The sequence below is a fragment of the Crotalus tigris genome, unplaced genomic scaffold (assembly GCF_016545835.1).
Source record: "Crotalus tigris isolate CLP2741 ecotype Arizona unplaced genomic scaffold, ASM1654583v1 scf7180000018786.1720131, whole genome shotgun sequence".
NCBI lineage: Eukaryota > Metazoa > Chordata > Lepidosauria > Squamata > Viperidae > Crotalus > Crotalus tigris.
In genome coordinates this window covers 1,562,735-1,583,827 of record NW_024097201.1, presented here as the reverse complement: position 1 = coordinate 1,583,827, position 21,093 = coordinate 1,562,735, and the positions used below count along the sequence as shown (strand labels likewise).

At 38.6% G+C, this 21,093-nt stretch overlaps 1 protein-coding gene across 3 annotated transcripts in view; it reads right to left on the bottom strand.

Annotated features, from left to right (window-relative positions):
* The window catches only part of KIAA2026 (KIAA2026 ortholog), a 57,774-nt gene that overhangs the window by 26,542 nt on the left and 10,139 nt on the right, over positions 1 to 21,093 (bottom strand). For 2 of the 3 annotated variants that reach the window (XM_039356167.1, XM_039356166.1), the window contains exon 2: positions 3,618 to 3,818. The exons of the other annotated variant lie outside the window; for it this stretch is intronic. In XM_039356167.1, the coding sequence (XP_039212101.1) occupies positions 3,618 to 3,818 (201 nt within the window). The remainder of the gene's footprint in view (positions 1 to 3,617; positions 3,819 to 21,093) is intronic. 3 annotated transcript variants of the gene reach the window in all.

Below are 21,093 nucleotides of genomic sequence, written 5' to 3'. Positions count from 1 at the left end.
TAGATTAAATGTTTTGATAAAAAAATAATTTTAAAAATGGAGAAGGAGGGAAGTCATACACAAATACAATTACAATTGTAATTTTATTCTGTAAAGAATGAGAGCTCCCCTGCTCTTGAACAAAATTTAGGGAGACTGTTAATTGAGCAGTTCTTTTTTTTTCATGAATTCTAGAAAGTTTGATACACAAATAGAGCTTCCATGCTTTCATCCTTGGAATAATTATATGGACCAGTTCAAGATTGTATATGCAATATCAAACAAGAAAAGGGTATTTTGTATATCTAAAACTACCTTAGCTTGGTTCATATATCAATACTTGATTATATTGATATGCTTTTGTCTTTACAATGACTGGATTTACAAATCAAAGTGACTTTTTTTAAACAGAGGTATTGATAATCTTCTAAACTGTATGCAATAACAATACATAGCCAAGCACTTCTAATACTGCAGCCAATTTTAGTCACCATATCATAAAAAAGATGTTGAGAGTTTGGAAAAAATTCAGAGAAGAGCAACTAAGATGATCAAAGGTGTGGAGACTAAAACATACAAAGAATGGCTGCAGGGCTTCGGTTTGGCTAGTCTAAAGAAAAGAAGAAATAGGGGACACATGATAGCAGTGTTCCAGTATTTGAGGGGCTGCCACAAAGAAGAGGGAGGACACGTTATTCACCAAAGCACCAGAGGGAAGGACAAGTAACAATGGTTGCAAACTGATCAAAGAGAGAAGCAATCTGGAATTAAGGGGAAACTTCCTGACAGTGAGGACAATTAACCAGTGGAACAGCTTGCCTCCATAAATCGTGGGTGCTCCATCACTGGAGATTTTTAAGAAGAGACTGGACAGTCACTTATCTAAGATGGTATAGGTTCTCCTGCTTGAGCGGGGGGCTTGACCTGAAGACCTCCAAGGTCCCTTCCAGTTCTATTCTGTTCTAATTATTCTGTCCCCAGATATATTTGACTCATCTATAATTAATATGCTCCTCAATCACATAGAGGATGATGGAGATTAGACTCACCTATATAGTGGCTAATTCAGGGAAAATTACTAATAATTAAATGAAGAGAAATACAAATATAAAAGGGTTAACATTAACTGGATGCAGACATTATAACAGCAAAAGTTGCAACTAGCTTAATAAAATGACTTTAGAATTACATGTAAATGTTCAGAAATAGACACATATTTGTGAAATTAATTCTAAATGTCAAATTCATCCAGTATTAATGTTTGAGTACTTGACATGATTAACAAATTACATTTTGTAGATTAGGTGAATGATTTTCTGTATCCATATTGCAAAGGTAGTTGTAGCTCCTCAAACACTTGGCATAGCTGTCCAAAGCCCTGCCAAGATCTTCTGCCTGAAAACAGCTGCTCTAACCATGTGAGCAACTGTTGTTTGCCATCACAACATGGTTTCAGAGAAATTTGCTTGTGAATGAAGTCCCTCTCTGTAAGTATGCACAAGTCTGCTTCCTTTAGAGACAGGAACCAATGCACCAAATATTGAACATCTCCTAACAAATACTTTGGGCCGTCAAGGCACTTAATGTATATCTATGGGACTGGGAATGTAAAGTGATTATTAATAATTGACCAATTAGGTAGATTTAATAAATGAATTTTATTCCTGATAGAATTTTGTCCAAAAATTGTACAAGTTTCCATCTGTGAACAAGCTGAAAAACAAAACATACCTAAAGATTTCCTATTTTAATACAAGAGAACATCTGAACTCCAGAAATTCAGAAATAAAGAAGTGGCCAAAATGAAGGAATGGTGTAATATGATGAGGGTTTTTTTAGAAGAATGGTACAGACTAAAGACAAGAATTGTTGTTTTGTCTCCTCTTGTTGCAGAGGAAGATTTACAAAAATAATACATTTTTTACAAAAATAAAAAATGTATTTATCAATAACATTGAAGATCTATCCCCTTGCTTAGACTTATATACCTCTTACTAGCTACTTTTTCACAAACTATTTCTTATTTCTATGCATATGTTTTTCCCTAACCAGTGGTTCTCAACCTGTGGGTCTATTTGGGGTCGAACGACCATTTCACGGGGGTCGCCAAACCACGCAGTCCGCCATTTTTTTCCCCTTTTCCCTAGCTGTCCTACTCCCTCTTATTGGTGGCCACACCCACTTGGGGGTCACCACAACATGGGGAACTGTATTATGGGGTCACGGCATTAGACAGGTTGAGAACCACTGCCCTAAACGTTATGTCACATTTGTTATGTAACTTATTTTACAGGTTTACTATGTTTTACTATGTTTGCTATATTTTTACACATTCCAATGGATTTATTATAAGTATAGTTTTAGTTTCTATGAGTCTCTATATATTTATTTCCTTCCCTCTTTTTCTTTTATAAATAGGTCTAACCTGCCTACACAAGTGTTAGTTACTGGGGCTTAGTGAGTTGTCTTTTACTTTCTCTCCTAGCTATGGAATGTGAATATATCTCTCTTTTCCTCAACCCAGGTATTCTAGGACTGTTGTGTTATGGCTTAATCATAACACGAAACATGTTACCCACAAGTCTCGGACATTTTTTCATTACTATTTTATATAAAGAAAAACTTGCAAAAGCTATGCCTAATTATTTTTAGCAAAAAAAGGTACATTCAGTTCATAAAACTTGGCTAGAAAAAAACCCACACATTTCAGAGTTTCTAATATCTGTATTTACAATTGTTACCACACTAAAACAAATAGAAACTTTTGCCATCAACTAAGATAACCTTACATGCCAAAATTAATTTTCATAATTCAATAGAGAATCTTTCATGACAGTTCATTCTGATTAATAGTGAAATCTTTCCAAGCCAAGCTGCTCTACCAAATTATCAGTTTCCTTCTTCTTCAGGCTGCTTTTCCATCTTCCTCCTGATTTTATATAACCCCATATATTAATGCTATATTAAACTTAATTGTAAACTATTAATAATGTAAAAGAAATGGAAGAAATGTTAACTATGTTGACATTTGAACTAAAGTCTAAATTAAAAAAAAAAACAAGAATAAAATTCTTTGAGATGCTTTGCTATCAAATGGCTTTCAAATAAAAAAAAATACATGTTTTTTGTTCCAAAGCAGGATAATAATGGAATGAACAGTCAAAGCTACCTCCACTATTATGTGAGTAGACAACTTGATACCTTCCTTTCCCCGCATTCTCCCATGAACTTCTGAAAGCTGATTGGGAAACATGCAGTGAAGAGAGACTGGGTAGGTGTTTTCTCAACCAGTACCATTCTTCCAGTATCTAGGCAAAATTGGAGGCTACCCACAAGAAAATAACGATTCAAATTTAAAATTCTGTACTCTTAGAGCAGTTTCTAATTCTTAAGACATTATATAAAAGTGTATTTCATATGTTTTGGTGCTACAAAAAATGTCTTATTTTTTTAAATACAGGTACAACGACATAATTATCAGATTACCTAAAACTGTTAACTATTTAGATTTCTTCTGGAAATCCATTTTGAGCCAGAAATGAGGGGCAAGTGAAATGTTTAATTTTTTAAGGGGCAAAGAGCTTGGAGGGACAAAATAAATAAAGAATAGCTAAACACATTCCACTTTTGCCTTTTACCTCTTTTCTTCTTTTGCTTTCAGTTGTTCTTCCTGTCTCAGAACCTGAACCATTACGGATTCAAACACGCCTGTAGTCAAGCCTGCTAAACTGCGGGGTGTAGAACGACGCCTTGTTGAAGTATAAGCTGTTCCCTTCTCATCTTCCAGCCCATAGAACCCTTTAGATGTTACTGCTATTGCTGTCTTCTCTCTTAAATGCCTTGAAAGAAAAATCAAATAAATGCACAAGAATGTTTTTCCTGAGCAGCAGTAATCCAGCAACTACACTTTTTCACATTTATAAAACCAGCTCAATTAGACTACTCTAAGTGTTAGTCTGACATGTATTCTGATAGCAAAATATCCTCCTCGCTATGCGCACATGTGTCATCATATGCTTTGAATGACGATACTTTATTTAAAATGAAACAATTTATCTCTAAAACAGCAACCTGGATTTTATGTAATGCCAGCTTCCATTAACACATTTGAATTAATTAATTAATCAATCAAGAAAAAATAAGAGACCCTGGAATGGGATAAATATTGCAACTCTATGTAGAACCACTTGATTAGGTATCTTCAGTATTTCTTTTGTGAGCAAACTGCTCCTTACACTTAAAATACTATCATGTGTGTGTGTGTGTGTGTGTGTGTGTGTGTGTGTGTGTGTGTATGTGTGTGTGCGCACGCGCTCACAGATATATGATTATCTGGATTAGGTTCTACTGAATATGAATCTTAATTACACTTGCTTATATTTTCATATTCTCATTTGCACTTCTTCCCTCCAATTTAGAATCTCCCCTGCTTAAATCATTAAGTTATAGAAAGAAAACATCATCACCAGCACAATGTATTTTGTGGGTACTTAGTAAGAATGCAGCATTTGAAATTGTGACTGCTTCCTCTTCGCTGTAGTGTTTTTGTAAAAATCAGAAACATTAAAAGCAAGCATTTCTATTCTGAACCAGTAAACATCTGATTTTGATGATAAATATAATTTTATTTCCTCATAAGAAGGTGCTTTATAAAAATTATTGCTCATATAGCCCACATCATTTGTGGCTTTCGGTTCCGCTTTTTGGTTCCGCTTTTGTGGCAACTATGGTTGTTTTATATGCCCCTATAACTCACAGTTGTGTAAAGCACAATGCGAAACTGAAAAGAGCAAGAGAGGAGGACATAAATAAATTCATATTGTTCAATCTGCCAAGTTTTTTATCCCCAGTTGCCTTTTATTTGTAACCTTTGAGTTCCACTAGTTTATTATAATTACTGCTAGAACAATTATTAGTCTGAACTGGCTATTAGATTTTTTTGCATTAGTTATAGTTTATTAACTACCCATAATCCCATAAGCATTTCACTCATACACAAGTGATTATGGTTTGCCTTATGGATTAACACAATAACTGATAGATGCAGAACTCAGTAGACTTCTGATTTGTCTGCATTTCCTGGATATGCAGATTTTAGGAGGAACTATTACTCAATCACTTTTGTTTGACTCCTCCTGCCAGAAGCAGAACATATGGAAGCTCTTCCTTATCCCTGATTTAATAAGCCAGAATCTACAGCCAAAGAAATAAACATGGTTTCCAGCTACAGAAGAGCAAACTAGAGGTACTGGTTCTGGCCACATTCTAACAAAGCAATGTATTTCTTTGATCTTTTCTTGCTGCTCCCACTGAATGGAAGAGCCAAGTGAAAATGGCTGAGCAGGTGTGTCCAACAAGCTTCTAATTAAATTAACTGTAATTCAAAACACTTTTGATTTGGTCTGACATTTAAATACAGCCAATGCTTCTTTGTCCCATTTCACATGTGCACTGAAGCATTCTCTGTTTTTCAATATTAAAATTCAGATTTTGAAATGCCCTTTTATTTGTGCCATTCTTTTGATCCGGGCATAAGTTCAGTAGTTTTTAGCTGAACGCAGATATACTAAATCTTGATTGAGATGAGGGACCAGTTTACTTTTCAAAGTCATTTTGCTCATAAGGAATATGCTCTAGTTCACGGAGACCTGCTATTAAATAAATATCCAAATATCTGCAGCCTTTAAAATGCTACTAGCTATGGGACTTTTAGGGAAGAAATGGTGAACTGAAGATGGCTCCACCAAGAGTGGAGCTGATAACTTGGGGTTGCCCAAAAGTGTTCCAGACAATTGGTCCTTGCAAGAACTGGTGGGTTTAGAGCTCTGGGAGACGAGGAAACGCCACTTTTGCCCAAACCACTATTGGTGTCTTTATGGACACATTCTCTAATCATTTTGGGAAATTGCTCATTAATTATTTTTCAGCTCTTAAGAATCTTTGGGATGACAAGTTTCTATAGCATAAAGGGGGAAGTCATGTATTCATTTCTTTTCTCTTCTTTTACTATATTCTTATTTTTTCTTTTTCTACTTTTTGCTTTACATCCTTTTTCTTTTCTTTTTCTTAGTTTGCATTCATTTTTATCTTTTTAACTGCAATGTTTAATAAAAACATTATATTATTAGAGCAATGTTGTTGTTGTTGTTAATTGCGAAGTCGTGTCAAGATTCAAAGGGAAAAAGTTATTCCCCAACACGGGCATGCATACAGTTTAAACCTTTGATTAAGGGTATTTTTTTCCTGGGTTCTTGCTACAATTCAAGACTGCAGCCAAGCAATCCTAGGAAAAGATACAGGAAGAACTACTGTGACCCTGTATAAAAGAAACAGTTGCTTCAATGAACTACTGATAAGTGCTCTTTTTTCCCTATTCCCCTTGAATTTGTACCACCCCAATCTTTAGTAATTGGGGTGGTACAAAAGAAAAGACAGAATAGGAGCAATTATGCCAAAAATTAAAATGCATTTTATGTAACATTTTCTTTATTCATAAATCCAGGGCTTTTTTTCTCATAGAACGCCCAGAACGGAGTTCTGGCACCTTTTTTGGATGGAACCTTGTAGGGTAGGCAAGGCGGGTTGTATGACATGTGTGAGTTCCGGCACTTTTTTTTTTTTTTAAGAAAAAAAGCACTGCATAAATCTTCTATTTACAGCTACATCTATTCTCAGGGGCTTAAAATATGGGGAAAATAGGCAGATTGAGAAAATAGGAAGACTGATGTTTTCATTAAAACTGTGCAAATATGGTATAATGGAAATTAGATGTCTGGAAAAATTGGTAAGCATTTGAAAGATGTGCATAGTTGCACTTAAGTATAATATGCTTAATACTGAGGAAACACTGCAAGGCATTTGGGGATGGAAACTTCCTTTTAAGCAGATACCGATCAAAAGGGCCCTATTTGCTAATTTGTTTATAATTCCTGGGAGATGCGTATGGATACAATCAAAGATATGGTTTAATTTCTAAATTTCTTTTAGATTTCTTGCTGTGCTTATTCTTTATTGTGGATTTGAATTACAAAAAAATAAATAAAATATCTTTGTGTCTTGCAAGAGTCAATCTGGAAGATAAATCATCCAATTAATCTTTTATTTCAACATAACTAGGTTCTCTAAGAAAGTCCAAAAATAATCACAAAATAGTTCTAGGCTGAAAAAAAAAAAGACAAATTACCCTGTAATGAGTTTTTGGTTCATGACTTTTTCCAACAAATTCCATTATATTTCATATAACCCAAGTTTTTCTTCTTGGAGAACTTTTCTCCCTTAAGAGTTTTGCCATATTTTATATACAAATGTATACATTCATAAACACACACTAAAAACTACAAAAATACAGAGGTCCTCCTGAAGATGGCTGGTGGTATCATTTTGGTTATAAATGGTACTTAAGAGCTTAACGTTATTTAATAATTGTCTGTCCTCCTAAAAGCAGAGGGAGCAAAGTGGAATACCGGGAGTCCTTCAGTTATGAATGTAATGGAGTCTACCCATCCCATTCGTAACTTGAAAATTTGTGGGAGTGAATCTCGTACCTTGAATGAGATCATTCCCTGCTCGTTAAGATACTCGTGGTTCATTAAGTGAACATGAGGTATCTCAGGGTGGGGAAGGCCATGAGGGGCCTAGTGATGGAACAGGCCCCCAAAGCCTTCCCGACCCACTAAGATTTCTCATGCTTCCCCCTCCCTTCCTGCCGCAGCAGACTCACCTTGAAAAGACCCTTCTCCTCTCTGCCGCAGTTTCTGCCTTTGAGGGAGAGAAGAGTTGTGGGAGCTTGAACTCTCGCTGTGTTTGTGCTGCCTATCTCCTGTTCCCACTCCCAACTCCTTTCCACCACTGCCAGAACAATTATCACCAGGACGGAGACTTTGGGGAGACTGGAAGCTCCATCTGCATGCAAATGCACGCTTAGAAATGGAGCACAAAGCACTCCATTTCTCAAACGCCCCACTGGCAGTCATGTGGAGCTTCCAGTCTCTGTCAGATCTCCATCAAGGTAAAAAGAGTTTGAACACCTATGGGGTATCTGGAAACGAAGTATTTGCTTTGTTTTCAAAGGCCCCATAGATGTTGAAACAGTTTTTATCAGAACGGAGACCTGACAGAGACTGCAAGCTCGATGTGGCTGAGAATGCGCACTTAGAAACAGAGCAGAAGACTCCATTTCTCAAGGGGCCCATTTCAGGCGTACGGAGCTTGCAGTTTCTGTCAGGTCTCCATTCGGATAAAAAAGGGTTTCAGCGCCTATGGAGCGTTTCAAAACTAAGCCACTGGCAGCGGCAGCCACTTGATTAGCCATGATCCCCCCCTCCCAAGCCAGCCAGCCTCCCGCCTGACTACTCCTGGCCTGACCGTCTGGCTGGCACAAATCCTGACCTCTCTTCTCTTTTTCAACCTGCCTACTTAAGAAGCGGCAGCAACCTGAGTTTCTAGGCTCTGTCTGAGTGGAAGAAAACGGAGGCGCAGCAGCGGGATTGCTCTCAATAAGGCTGGCACTCTCAAGCGAGCAGTGCACGGTCTTCTTGAGAGCAATCCTGCTGCTGCATCTCTGCTTTCTTCATTTCAGACAGAGCCGAGAAACTCAAGCTGCTGCTGCCCCTGGAGTGGGGAGGACGACCGGGAAAAGATTGGTCAGGATTTGTGCCAGCCAGCCAGTCAGGCAAGGAGTAGGTCAGGCGAGGTGGATGGCTGGCTGCCTGGGGAGGGAGGGAGGGATCTTGGCCGCTCAGGTGGCTGCCACTGCTGGCAGCAGCAGCTTGGATGCAGGTGCAAGGGGCCTGGCTTTGTTTCAACCCTCAAACTAAGGCCAATGAGCGAGCAGCAGCAAGAGAGACTCACACTGGCAACAGATGGCATTGGTTCCTGCACTTGGCCAACTCCAATTCAATGCTTTGTCCCATAAGCATGCAAACAAAGCAAACAATCCCCCCCAGGAATGGAAGCGTCTGGGGGCCATGTTGTCTTTTGCAGAGAATTTGAGTTTGAACTTGCGTGATATTACAGCTCCCAGGAGTTTCCATTGTCGGCACAAAAAGCATTTCCAAGCCGACTCTCCTGTCCCTCAAAGGGAAACAAACTATGGCAGAGAGGAGACATATTTTGCAAGGTGAGCGTATCCGGCGTGGCAGGAAGGGAGAGGGAAGCAGTGTGGGGAATGGGGGGGGGGAATAGAGTAAAAGTTGCAGTCGTTTGTAAGGGTGAACAACTGCCATGGTGCTGCAATATTTGTGATTTTGGGACTTGCTTGTAAACCCTAGGGGGTGCTTGTCCGGTAACTTTGAGTGTTAAGTGAATACTCGTAACTTGGGGATTACCTGTATTGCAATAGGAAAAACTCTGAGCAATAAACAAATGTTAAGTCTTCTCCTAGTGAAACAGGTAAATTTTATATATCAGTTTATTACAGGAAGAATTGAATGTCATAGTGATTGATTGTTCAAATGCTTCAGTGCAAATCTCCGCATTCCAAACTGGGATTTGTTTAGTACATTTTAGAGAGAGAAGAAAAGGTCTGGAAGAAGTCTCATTTTTTCTTGAAAGGTCTTATACAATTAGCAACTTTACTACTTTATATTGATTTTTCCATTTAAATTTAACTATTAAATACACATAAAATGCTTTTATTTTGATTCTGTATCCAGGACCAAATTATGGGAGAAGCTGGAAGCTGCATCAATCAATCATAGGCTTCTCCATTTAATTCTTGCCCCACACACACTACGACTCTTAAAGTCAGGTGCAACATGTAAACGTTTCTCTCTAACCTTTTTACAACTCAAAAAGATCTAAAACTGAGATGTATTTTGGGCCTCCTGGTATGGTGAGATATCTAAGCAATGTTCTGGATTATATAACAATGTTTTAAGAATGTACCATTTTAGAATTATTGACAAAGCATAAGAAGGAACGATTGCAGGGTCTGCATTTTGAATTTTTTGTAGACCTTTTAAGATCCAGAATGGCCCTCCATCCTCCCGAAGTCTTTGGAACTATAAAGAGGATTGAGTAAAACCCTCGCCCCCTCTGATCGGGAGGGACTGGTTCTACCGCTTTTATCTCGATGAGATGGGAAATGAACTCCTTCATGAGAACCCGTTTTGACGGGTTTGAAGGTGTCGGACACTGAATGAATCGGTTTGCCGGTTTTGAAAGAAATTCCAAGGCCAGGCCGTTGGTGACGGTAGACAGAATCCAGGCGTCGGTGATGTACCCCCAGTTTTGAGAGAACAGGGAGTTCTATGGGGCAGACTTTCTGTCCAATCACCTGGCCTGGTGAATAAGTACCTTTTTCTTGTTTTCTATCAAGTAGGGCTCCAGGGCCTCCCCAAACAATTTCCCGCCAGAGTAAGGAGCGGTGGCCAAACACCTTTTGGATTTTAAATACGCCCGCCATTGCTTCAGCCAAAGCAGCCGCCTGGTAGAAACATTGGCTGCGATCGCCCTGGCTGAAAATCTGGCGGCGTGCAACGTGGCATTGGCCGTGTATTCGACTGCTGCTAATAACTTACCCAACATTTGATGGGCGCGCACCTGATCCTGTGGGATCATGTCCTAGGGGTTCCTGAAGCCAAGTGATAGAAGAAAGGCTGATGTGGAAGTCTTTACTGCCTACCCTGATGCTTAATGTGCCCTTCGTAGACCATACTCAGATTTCCTCTCCTCCGGTCTTAATACTTTTGCCATATCTCCAGCAATGGTGGAATTTGAAAAAATGGGAGTAAGGGATGTGTCCACAGTCGGGACCTCCAGAAGATTGGTTAAGGATGGCGCCACGCTAAACAGTTTTTTTTGTCAGAGGACCCTGGGACAGGAGAGGCCCCAAGATTGGTCCACTGTTTTCTTACTGTGTTGGCAAAGAATGGAAGGCATGGTATATGTCTTTGAGTCACCATGGGCTCAGCAAACAGAGAATTTGATGACTGACTGGTGGAAGGAGTGGGTTGTGGATCTGGCTCTGGGGCGATCTGGGATGTAGCCGTGGCTTTGGCTAGAATTGTCTTGAATAGAGTGGGATCAAAGAAGCCTACAAAGGGGGAAGGCTCCTGAGGAGCATCCTCATCATCTGATAAGGCTGTTCCCCATGATTTGTCAACTTCCGAATAAGAATCCCCACCCTGTGAGGATTGATTGGAGGCAATGGAAAAGGTGTAATCAGGTGTCTCGGACTGACATTGGGAAGATGCCGGAGGTTTGGATCTCTGTAGGGAGGAGAGACTCTCTAATACCTGCATGGGCATGGATTGTAGTTGCTCCGGTCCAATCGTCTGTGAAGACTCAGGGAGGAGACCAGCAGCCGTGGGCATGAATGTGGCTGATGGAATTGATCCGAGAGGTAAGTGGGGGAGCCCCCCAGCTTGGACTTGGATTAGATGTCATAGGACTAATATGTCTAGGTTGAGACCCAACCTCTGGAGACAAGGGCCTGTGCATCTGTGCAATTGTGGTTACCTGAGGACTGAAAGGAGAGGTCTCAGAAGTCCCAGGTGCAGCTGGCACATGTTCTGATGGAGCTGCCTTTTGAGCCCTGGAGATCTGCCTCTCTAGGGCCTGATGCCTCTTTGCGGCTTCCTTCTCTGCTGTCTTGGATGGTGCTTTGCTGGATAAGGCTTTTGCCTTCAATTTTCCAGCTGCCTCCAATTTTGAAGATTTACGTCTCCTTTTACTTGGAGGACTGGTGGGTACCAGATCCAGCTGGGACTGCTTGTCTTCAGCCATCTCGTTGGGGACCCTTCAGCACAAGTTTGAGAATGGGTCACAAGAGATTTAGGAACTAAGGTCCCAAAGTGAAAAACTGTAGAAACTGGTAAGACCAGTATGGGCTCTTGGCACAGTAGTTAGGACCTGAAACCCTTCAGCACAAGTCTGAGAATGGGTTTGGACAAGGCTGTAAATACTGGAAAGACCAGTATGGGCTCCTTGCAAGAGAGCTAGGCCTGAGATCCTTCAGCACAGGTCTGAGAATGGGTCTGGAACAGGCTAGGAGCTGAAGCCCAATGTGAGATTGCAGAGACTGGTAAGACCAGTATGTCAGCTCCTTGTAAAAACTGTGAAGCACAGTACACTAGTAGATAGGCAATGAGTAGACAGCAGAAATGAGAGAAATAAACTCTCATTGAAAGATAACCCAACCTTTGATGTAGCAATATATTGCCAGAGGCAATGACAAGTGGATGTGGCTAAGGAGATGGTTTAGAGATTATCTCCACTAACTCTGCCCTCCCAAAAGGAGGGGCGGTCCCAGCCACGCGGTGAGGCCAGAAGAATAAAAAAAAAAAAATCTTCAGGTCAGCTAAAGTGATCAACCCTAATTGTGAATCTTCTTTCACGTTCTCACCAATTAAAATTGAGAAAAAATGCGAGATAGGAACTTTTCCTCCAAAATGATGATCGCCAGCCACATGGCGATCTGCCTCTAACCCTAGTGCAAGCCCTAAGGCACAGGCCTCGAAATAAAAATGGCGGACGCCAGCCACGTGGCACTCCGCGATACAGGAGGACCAGGCCCAAAAACCAAAATGGTGGCCGCCAGCCACGTGGCGACTCGCTGGTAGTCGCGATCATCCGGTCAAAAAACCCGGACAATCAGCTACTGTTCGGGGCTTCCGCGGAAGTCCGCCGACCAGCTGGGTCGATCGGAAAGCTCCATGGCTCCTTAAAGTCCTGAAAACAAAGGAAACAAGCCTCGTGCTGAGGCTTCAGCAGCCTGGGACGATCGGCTGTCATTCGGGGCTTCTGCGGGGATTCGCCGACCAGCTGGGTCAAACGGAAAACTCCGTGGCTCCTTAAAGCCCTGAACTCAAAAGAAAACAAGCCTCGTGCTGAAGCTTCAGTAGCCCGGGAAACAAGCAAGAGGGAGGCGGGGAGGGGGAGTGGAGACGAAGGGAAGAAAAGCACAGGAGAATTCAGTGGTGTGAAGGAAATGAAAGGGGAAAGGAATGATAATTCACGGATAGGAAAAAGGGAAAAATTTACAACCTGAGTCTGGAGATAAGAACCAACACGTCTTGTCTGGGTAAAGACTAAGTCGGAACTGGGTAAACATGACCCAGCAAGAGGCGTGGCTATCTCTCAGACTTAGTCTAATTGGGTAGAAGGGACTTCAGGAAACCCAATCCATGGATTATCCATCCTCATGCTGGAGAACATCTAGTTTTGCACTGAATTGTAAGCTAATGTTTCGGGAAAGTAATTTTTTGTCTCTACTACATCTAAACATTACATGATGAATAGATTTATATGCTAAATTGAAAAAGTGTGACCATAACCAATATAAATTAATTTCATATGCAAGGTACTATATATAGTTCTGGATGATGCATAGACAGATGAAGAACTACAAACTCAGCAGCTATAATTCAACCAAATTACATTAATATGTAATACATTTGCATAATGTTTGCTTAGTCTGTTTATAAGACCTATAAAAATCTTAGCAGCTGTAAGCATTAACATGTAATATATATAATATTGTGTATAGAGTCTTTGCACATTCTCATTTATTGGGATATCACTCTAAATTAATTAATTTACTTTTGCATAAATACAGATTTGAGAAAAATAATAATTTAATATAGCCTCTCAAGGTATATACAGTTACATTTTAATAAACTGTCTGTATGCATTTAACATTTAAAGACGTGGTGAAATAATGCAACAAAGCTATTAAACAGGCCAAAACTAGTAGAACATTGAAAATTCAATAGGAATTTGATTAAATTCACCTCCTACTCAAAAGATCTGCAAAAACCTGGAATATATTGCCCTTCAAGAATCTTTTTGTGAAAATTAAAATATTGCCTTTGAATCCAATGGATTAGATTATTACTAAGATAAGTCTTCAAGTAGACTTAAACTAGTATCAAATGTTCTTATCTTTAGGAAAGTTTTGTGAAAGACTTTCCAACTAAAGTAAGCAATGGTATTACCGCAGAAAAGTATTGATCATGAATTCCAGAAGTTTCATGGTAAAGCAATGGAACAGAACATAGGTTTCTTAGATGCTTCATTGATACTAGCTCCACAAAATCTCTTGATCAAGCAAGTGTAACTCAGATGCTTTCTATCACATTTCACTCCAGAAATATTACCAACTAATATGTTAAAATCTCCACAGCTAATATTAAAAATGCAGATGTTATCAACTCTTTCATCAAAGCAACATGGAAAAGTTTCAGAAGCAAGACTTGGTAAAATGGTAATTAGCTTTTCAGATGCAAGACAGTCTACTACTACTACTACTACTACTAATAATAATAACAGTAAAGTTGGAAGGGACCTTGGAGGTCATCTAGTCCAACCCCCTGCTCAGGCAGGAAACCCTATACCATTTCGGACAAATGGCTGCCCAGTCTCTTCTTAAAAACCTCCAGTGTTGGAGCATTCACCGCTTTTGGAGGCAGGTTGTTCCACTGGTTAATTGTTCTAACTGTCAGGAAGATTCTCCTTAGTTCTAGGTTGCTTCTCTCCTTGCTTAGTTTCCACTCATTGCTTCTTGTCCTGCCTTCAGGCGCCTTAGAAAATAGCTTGACACCCTCTTCTTTGTGGCAGCCCCTGAGATATTGGAACACTGCTATCATGTCCCACCTCATCCTTCTCTTCATTAAACTAGACATACCCAATTCCAGCAACCGTTCCTTATATGTTTTAGCCTCCAGTCCCCTAATCATCTTTGTTGCTCTTCTCTGTACTCTTTCTAGAGTCTCAACATCTTTTTTACATCGCGGTGACCAAAACTGGATGCAGTATTCCAAGTGTGGCCTTACCAAGGCATTGTAAAGTGGTATTAACACTTCACATGATCTTAATTCTATCCCTCTGTTAATGCAGCCTAGCACTGTGTTGACCTTTTTGGCAGCTGCAGCACACTGCTGGCTCATATTTAGGTGATTGTCCACAAGGACTCCGAAGTCCCTCTCACAGTTACTACTATTGAGCAAGGTACCCCCTATACTATACCTGTGCATTTGGTTTTTCTTGCCTAAATGTAGAACCTTGCTTTTTTCACCAATGAATTTCATTTTGTTAGATAGCGCCCAGTGTTCAAGTCTGTCCAGATCCTTCTGTATCTTAAGCCTGTCTTCTGGAGGGTTGGCTATTCCTGCCAGCTTGGTGTTGTCTGCAAATTTGACGAGTTTCCCATCTATCCCCTCGTTCAAATCGTTGATATAGATATTGAAGAACACTGGGCCCAGAACAGAGCCCTGGGGCACCCCACTACACACTTCCCTCCATGTAGATTCAGTTCCATTGAGGACCACTCGCTGAGTACGGCTGGTTAGCCAGCTACGGATCCATCTGGTGGTGGTGCTTTCTACCCCACATTTTTCTATCTTGTCAAGTAGTAAGTTGTGATCTACTTTATCAAATGCCTTACTGAAGTCCAAGTAAATTATGTCCACAGCATTCCTCTAATTTTGTCACTTGGTCAAAGAATGCAATAAGATTTGTCTGGCATTATCTATTTTTGGCAAACCCACGTTGGCTTTTAGTAATGACTTTGTTTGCCTCTAGGTGTTCGTTGATTCCTTGTTTGATTATCTTTTCCAGGATCTTCCCAGGTATTGAGGTCAGGCTGATAGGTCTGTAATTTCCTGGGTCCATTTTTTTTTCCTTTTTTGTAGATGGGAACTATATCAGTTCTTTTCCAGTCCTCTGGTAGTTCCCCTGTGCTCCAGGATCTTTGAAAAATATAGTTCAGTGGTTCTGAGATCACATCTGCCAGTTCCTTGAGAACCTTGGGCTGTAATCCATCTGTCCTGGCGATTTGAACTCGTCTAGGCTGGACAGGTGCTCACTTACCATTTTCTTGCCTATCTTAACTTGTGTTTCTATTCTGTTTTTTATGGCACTATTTTCGATGGGTTGGTCTGTTTTTTCCCTTTGTGTAAAGACAGATGCAAAAAACGAGTTAAATAGTTCTGCTTTCTCCCTGTTGCTTGTCACCTTCTTGCCACTTTCACCCACTTTCTACCCTAGTAATGCTGAATGTTACAATACTGTAATTCTAAAACTTCCAGGTCTCATGTTACAAAATGAACAGCAGAGGAATGAATAACTTTATGTTACCCTCAAACACTTTTGGTTAGTAGTATTGATAGTATTATAAAGGAAGAAAGACTCTTTAAAATTCCACTTATCCAAAAATGGCAGTGATTCCATTATACTGAAAAAAAAATCTTATACATTGACCGCTAATATGTTAATGGGTAACTTTAGTCCATATTTTAAATATAGATTGCAGGAGGTCTTTGATCCTTATTTTTTTCCTTTTGAGATAGAATTCTTTTGTGCAGGCATTTTATTCAAAAATAAAAATGGTTGAAATCTTGCAAATTTTCTATTTCTTTAAGAGATTTGACTATTTTTTCTTTTTCGGGAGAGGTAATGATAATTTTGGTTACCTACAAATTAGAAGACAACTGTATATATTCTTTATATAATTTAAAATACGGTAGAAAGCCACTATAATTCAGGATCCTAATAAATGACTCCATTTAGATAAGAGTGTCATTTAAAAAAAATAAGACATGTAGACATTTAAAGATAGGAAGAAATTATTCAAGGTATTCCTTTTCCTCTTTCTTTTATCTCCCATGTGCCAAATGTTAGAATATTATACAGTTTATAGAATATACATTTAATGTATTACTTTGGCATCATTTTCATTATGGAAACAACTATATGGAAACAACTAGTACTATTTGGAATGCTATAGGATTTGATTAGCTATTATCATTTGATAACTATCACATTTTTGGGAGGAAAGGATTTATATTTTGTGACACTGTCAGGTAAAGGAATTATCTACAATTTATTAGACTAAAAACAGAGGACGTAATAAATGTGATTATGAATTTTGTAATTATACCTAATAGGAGAATGTTTCTTCAGCATTAATTCAACACTAATCTGATGCTGAAATCTGAAAATAGTGTACCTCTATAAAACAGTAAAAAAACAAGACAAATGTTTATTGTTCTATTTTGGTTATTTTCTTAATCTGTCCCATTTGACAGTCTACATTCTGAAATAGTTATCTTTCCAATTAAGCAGGATATTCATGCATATATTTACTAATATTAGAAGAAAATTTCACTATAGAGAATAGCAAATTATAATAAGGTCTTCAACTGACCAAGCCGCATCAGTAAATAATACAAGGTGTACATTATCTGGCTAACCATTTTTCAATCTTATTTTTGATTTTTTTATCCTGCCTTTATTACTTTATAAGTAATTCAAGGCAGTGAACATACATAATATGTTTTCCTCTTCCTATTTTTCCCACAACAAACCCTGTGAGATGGGTTGGGCAGAGAGAGAGGGACTGGCCCAAGGTCACCAAGTTGGTTTTCAGCCTAAGGCATAACTAGAACTCACAATCTCCTAATTTTTAGGCTAGCACCTTAACCACTACACACAGTTGCCTTTTATCACTTTTGGAATCCCAAGGGCATAGGATTGTACCCTGAATTTCTCAGAGATAGGTTTATTATATGGGGTTATTACTTTATTGCTGAAATGCTTATATGTCATTTAGACAACTTTGCTGATTTTAATTAATAGATCCAGCTACTTTTTTTAAAGTACAAAAAGAAATGGTTACTATGGAGGCCTGTAATTAAAAAAAGAAGTACCAGAAGATAGTAAGATATTACCAAGAAATCAATCTTTTATTTTAGTAAATTTTTGCATAAAGATGTCCTAGATATCACTTTAAGAAATACTTTGTCTAAAAAAATGTTAGGGTAAAGTTCTTTCAGTCTCCTATCTGCAACATACCGTAGATGCAATATATTGCACATTTAGTTTACAAGGCTAGTAAAAGAATTTTTAAATAGGACGGATACAACAATCCGATACAACAATTTCTCTGTTCTCCCTACTAGACCCAAGATCTTGCTAAAAGAAAATTACAGATTTTACTGTAATATTGGCTGGGGGGAGTGGGGAAGGAAATAGGGAGAGAAAAATGTAACATTATGGAAAAAAACAGGAAACTGAAAACTCTTCTACTGTATTTTGAACTCCAGCAATATACTTAACTAAAGTACTATATACAGATCTTCCAAAAAGTCCCAGGAAACATAATTTATATTAAGTGAAGATCTCCAAAATTTGGTACTAGCTGAAAGACTTGCACAGAGATGCAATTCAAGATTTGGAAAACTGAATCCTCAATCTTTAATTGACAATAGACTTTTTTTCAAGAAACACTTTCAGAGCAGAAGAATCCCATAAAAAATATGAAAGAAGATTGAGCTTCTCAAAATAATTTTCAAATTTACATGTATGAATTCTACACAAAATATAAAGTAACCTGGGAATTACATTCATTTTAAAAATGTTTGAGATTTAACAACTGCCATTAATATTGTGAAAACTCTTTATATAATTCACTCATATTCAGAACATTTGAGAAATATTATTTAAAATGTTTAATTAATAAATTCAGTGTGTGTGTGTGTGTGTGTGTGTGTGTGTGAGAGAGAGAGAGAGAGAGAGAGAGAGAGAGAGAGAGAGAGAGAGAGAGAGAGAGAGAGATAAGAACAAAAAGTGAAAATAAATATAGGCCTCAACTAGACCAGAATTCCCCAACCTTTTCAGCTTTGCAGACTGGCGGGGGGGGGGGGAAATGGTTCTGCATAAGTGATGGGCAAGTGGTGGACACGCTTTCCCGTCACTCATGTAAATGGAGCATGCTTGCCCGTATTTGCCCACTGCTCGTGCAAATGGAGCATACTTGCTCATGCTTGCCTGCTGCTTGCACAAGTGGGGATGCGCGCACGCACACACTTGCCCACCACTTTCACGGCTTGGTTCTGAAGAGCTCAAGGTCCAGTAGTGGGCCGTGGGCTGGGGATTGGGGACCCCTGATCTGGACGACTCACTTGTCCACTGGTTCAGAGATATTTCCTTACCTAAATAGAATAATAGAATGACTGTGGGAAGCAAACAAAACAAAACAAAACAAAACAATGGAAGCAGGAGAGACTTCTGATTCCCTGCTGGCTTCCTCTTTGATTTTCCTTGTAGGAAACACAGGAAATTACCATCATGTGACCACAGCTGCCTGCAGTGGTGCAGCAGCATAGCAACACTGAAGTGGTCACAACTTTGCCAAATTTCAATCCCATGGAAGACACAAGTCCCAGATTTTGGATGCATTCTTTAAGTTAGTTCATTTGAGGTATCTTGATTCAAAAATATTTTTGCTCTGTGATGCACTGTTCCACCCAATTAAAGATTACAAACAATCAATCAAACACAAGTGTTTTAGTAGTATATTGATTCTGATTTAGACTACTTGACAAAATATTCTGTAGTTTGATCAAAGGATTTAATCATATGCATCACCAGCATATACTGCAAATTTATATTCTAATGATTTATGCAAAAACCCACTGATACTACAATCTCATCTAATAGCACATGGTTTTGGATAAGTATCAAAAAAATAAAGTGAACATCATTATCTGGTACCTTTATAAAATGAAAAGGTAGATGAAAACCATTAACCTTCAGTTGGATTTGGAAGGCTCATAGAAATCTGGGCCCATTTTATAAAATTCTTTAGTAAATCCATAGTTTGCTAAGTTAACATACATATTATATATTGCCTGTGAATTTTAGTACAGGTTTTTTCCACATCTAGCAACAGAACTGTGACTTTATTTTATTCAAATCAACTAAATCTACTATCCGCTGAATATCATTTGATCTATATTTAATTTTGATACAGCTCTGAAGAGATTACTTGTTGAATTTTATTAGCTAAACAGCAGTTAAAATTATAATTGAAAATATCAATATCAAGGAAATAGGTCAATAGCACATGACGTGTGATCTATATTAAGATTTATTATAACTATAATATATATTTGATTAAATCAAGAAGATCACATTCTATTCTTAAAAATCTCATCAAACAGCAGATAGACCCTAGGAACAAAATAACAATAAATGTTTTATATCATTCCACAGGAAAGCCATCCAAATGGTTTACCATTATTTAAATTTACCTGTACCTTTTTATCTCATCCATGAACAAAAGAGCAAGTAATAATTGTTAAGAAAAATCCAACTACAGAAGATACATTTTAACCAAGGAAACATATATATCTTTATCAGTTAAAGTTTATTATATAAATCTGAGTAAAATTTCAGAAAGTTCTCTCGTGAGCTATATATCTTATCGTTCCTATTTTGTTTAATATTGTACTTGTGATAATTTTCCTATATTTCTTTTGCTTCAGACAATTTGATAAGATCCTATCAGATTTTCACAATTTCCCTATATTTAAATCAGTTTGCTCTAATAAGTTATTATTTAACTCTTAGTTTCTTGTATGTCGCTGTATACTCAAGACTGGTAATGGGTCAACTGACCATTTGTGTCCACAACGTTTTCAATTTGTCTTTCAATCAATCAATTAGAATAGAAGAGAGCTGGAAGGGATCTTGGAAGTCTTCTAGTCCTGCTCAAGCAGGAGACCCTACACTTTTTCAGACATTTGGCTGTCCAGTCGTTTCTTAAAAACCTTCAGTGAGGAAGCACCCACAATTTCTGAAGGCGAGCTGTTCCACCAGTTAATTGTCCTCACTGTTAGGAACTTTCTCCTTAATCCCATGTTGCTTCTCTCCTTGATTAGTTTCCATCCATTGTTTCTTGTCTTGCCTTCTGGTGTTTTGGAAAATAAGTTGTCCCCCTCTTCTTTGTGGCAGCCCTTGAAATACTGGAATACTGCTATCCTGTGACTCCTAATCCTTCTTTTCTCTAGACTGGTCATACCCAGTCTAGAGCAGGGCTTTTCAACCTTTTCACCCATTGTACCACTTTTAGGATATGGCAACATCCGAGTACCACCAGTCGGCCAGCAAGGTGTCAAAAACTTGATGACCCCCCCCCCAAAAAAGAAAAAAAAAGAAGAAAAAAAGTGATAAAGTACAGGTAGTCCTGGACTTACAACAGTTCGCTTAGTGACTGTTCAAAGTTACAATGGCACTGAAAAAAGTGGCCACCAAGCCACAGCCAAGCAAGACACCTGCCTGCCCACCTGACGGCGCTCTTCCTCCTGTCCAAGGTTTTCATTGTTGTGAGCA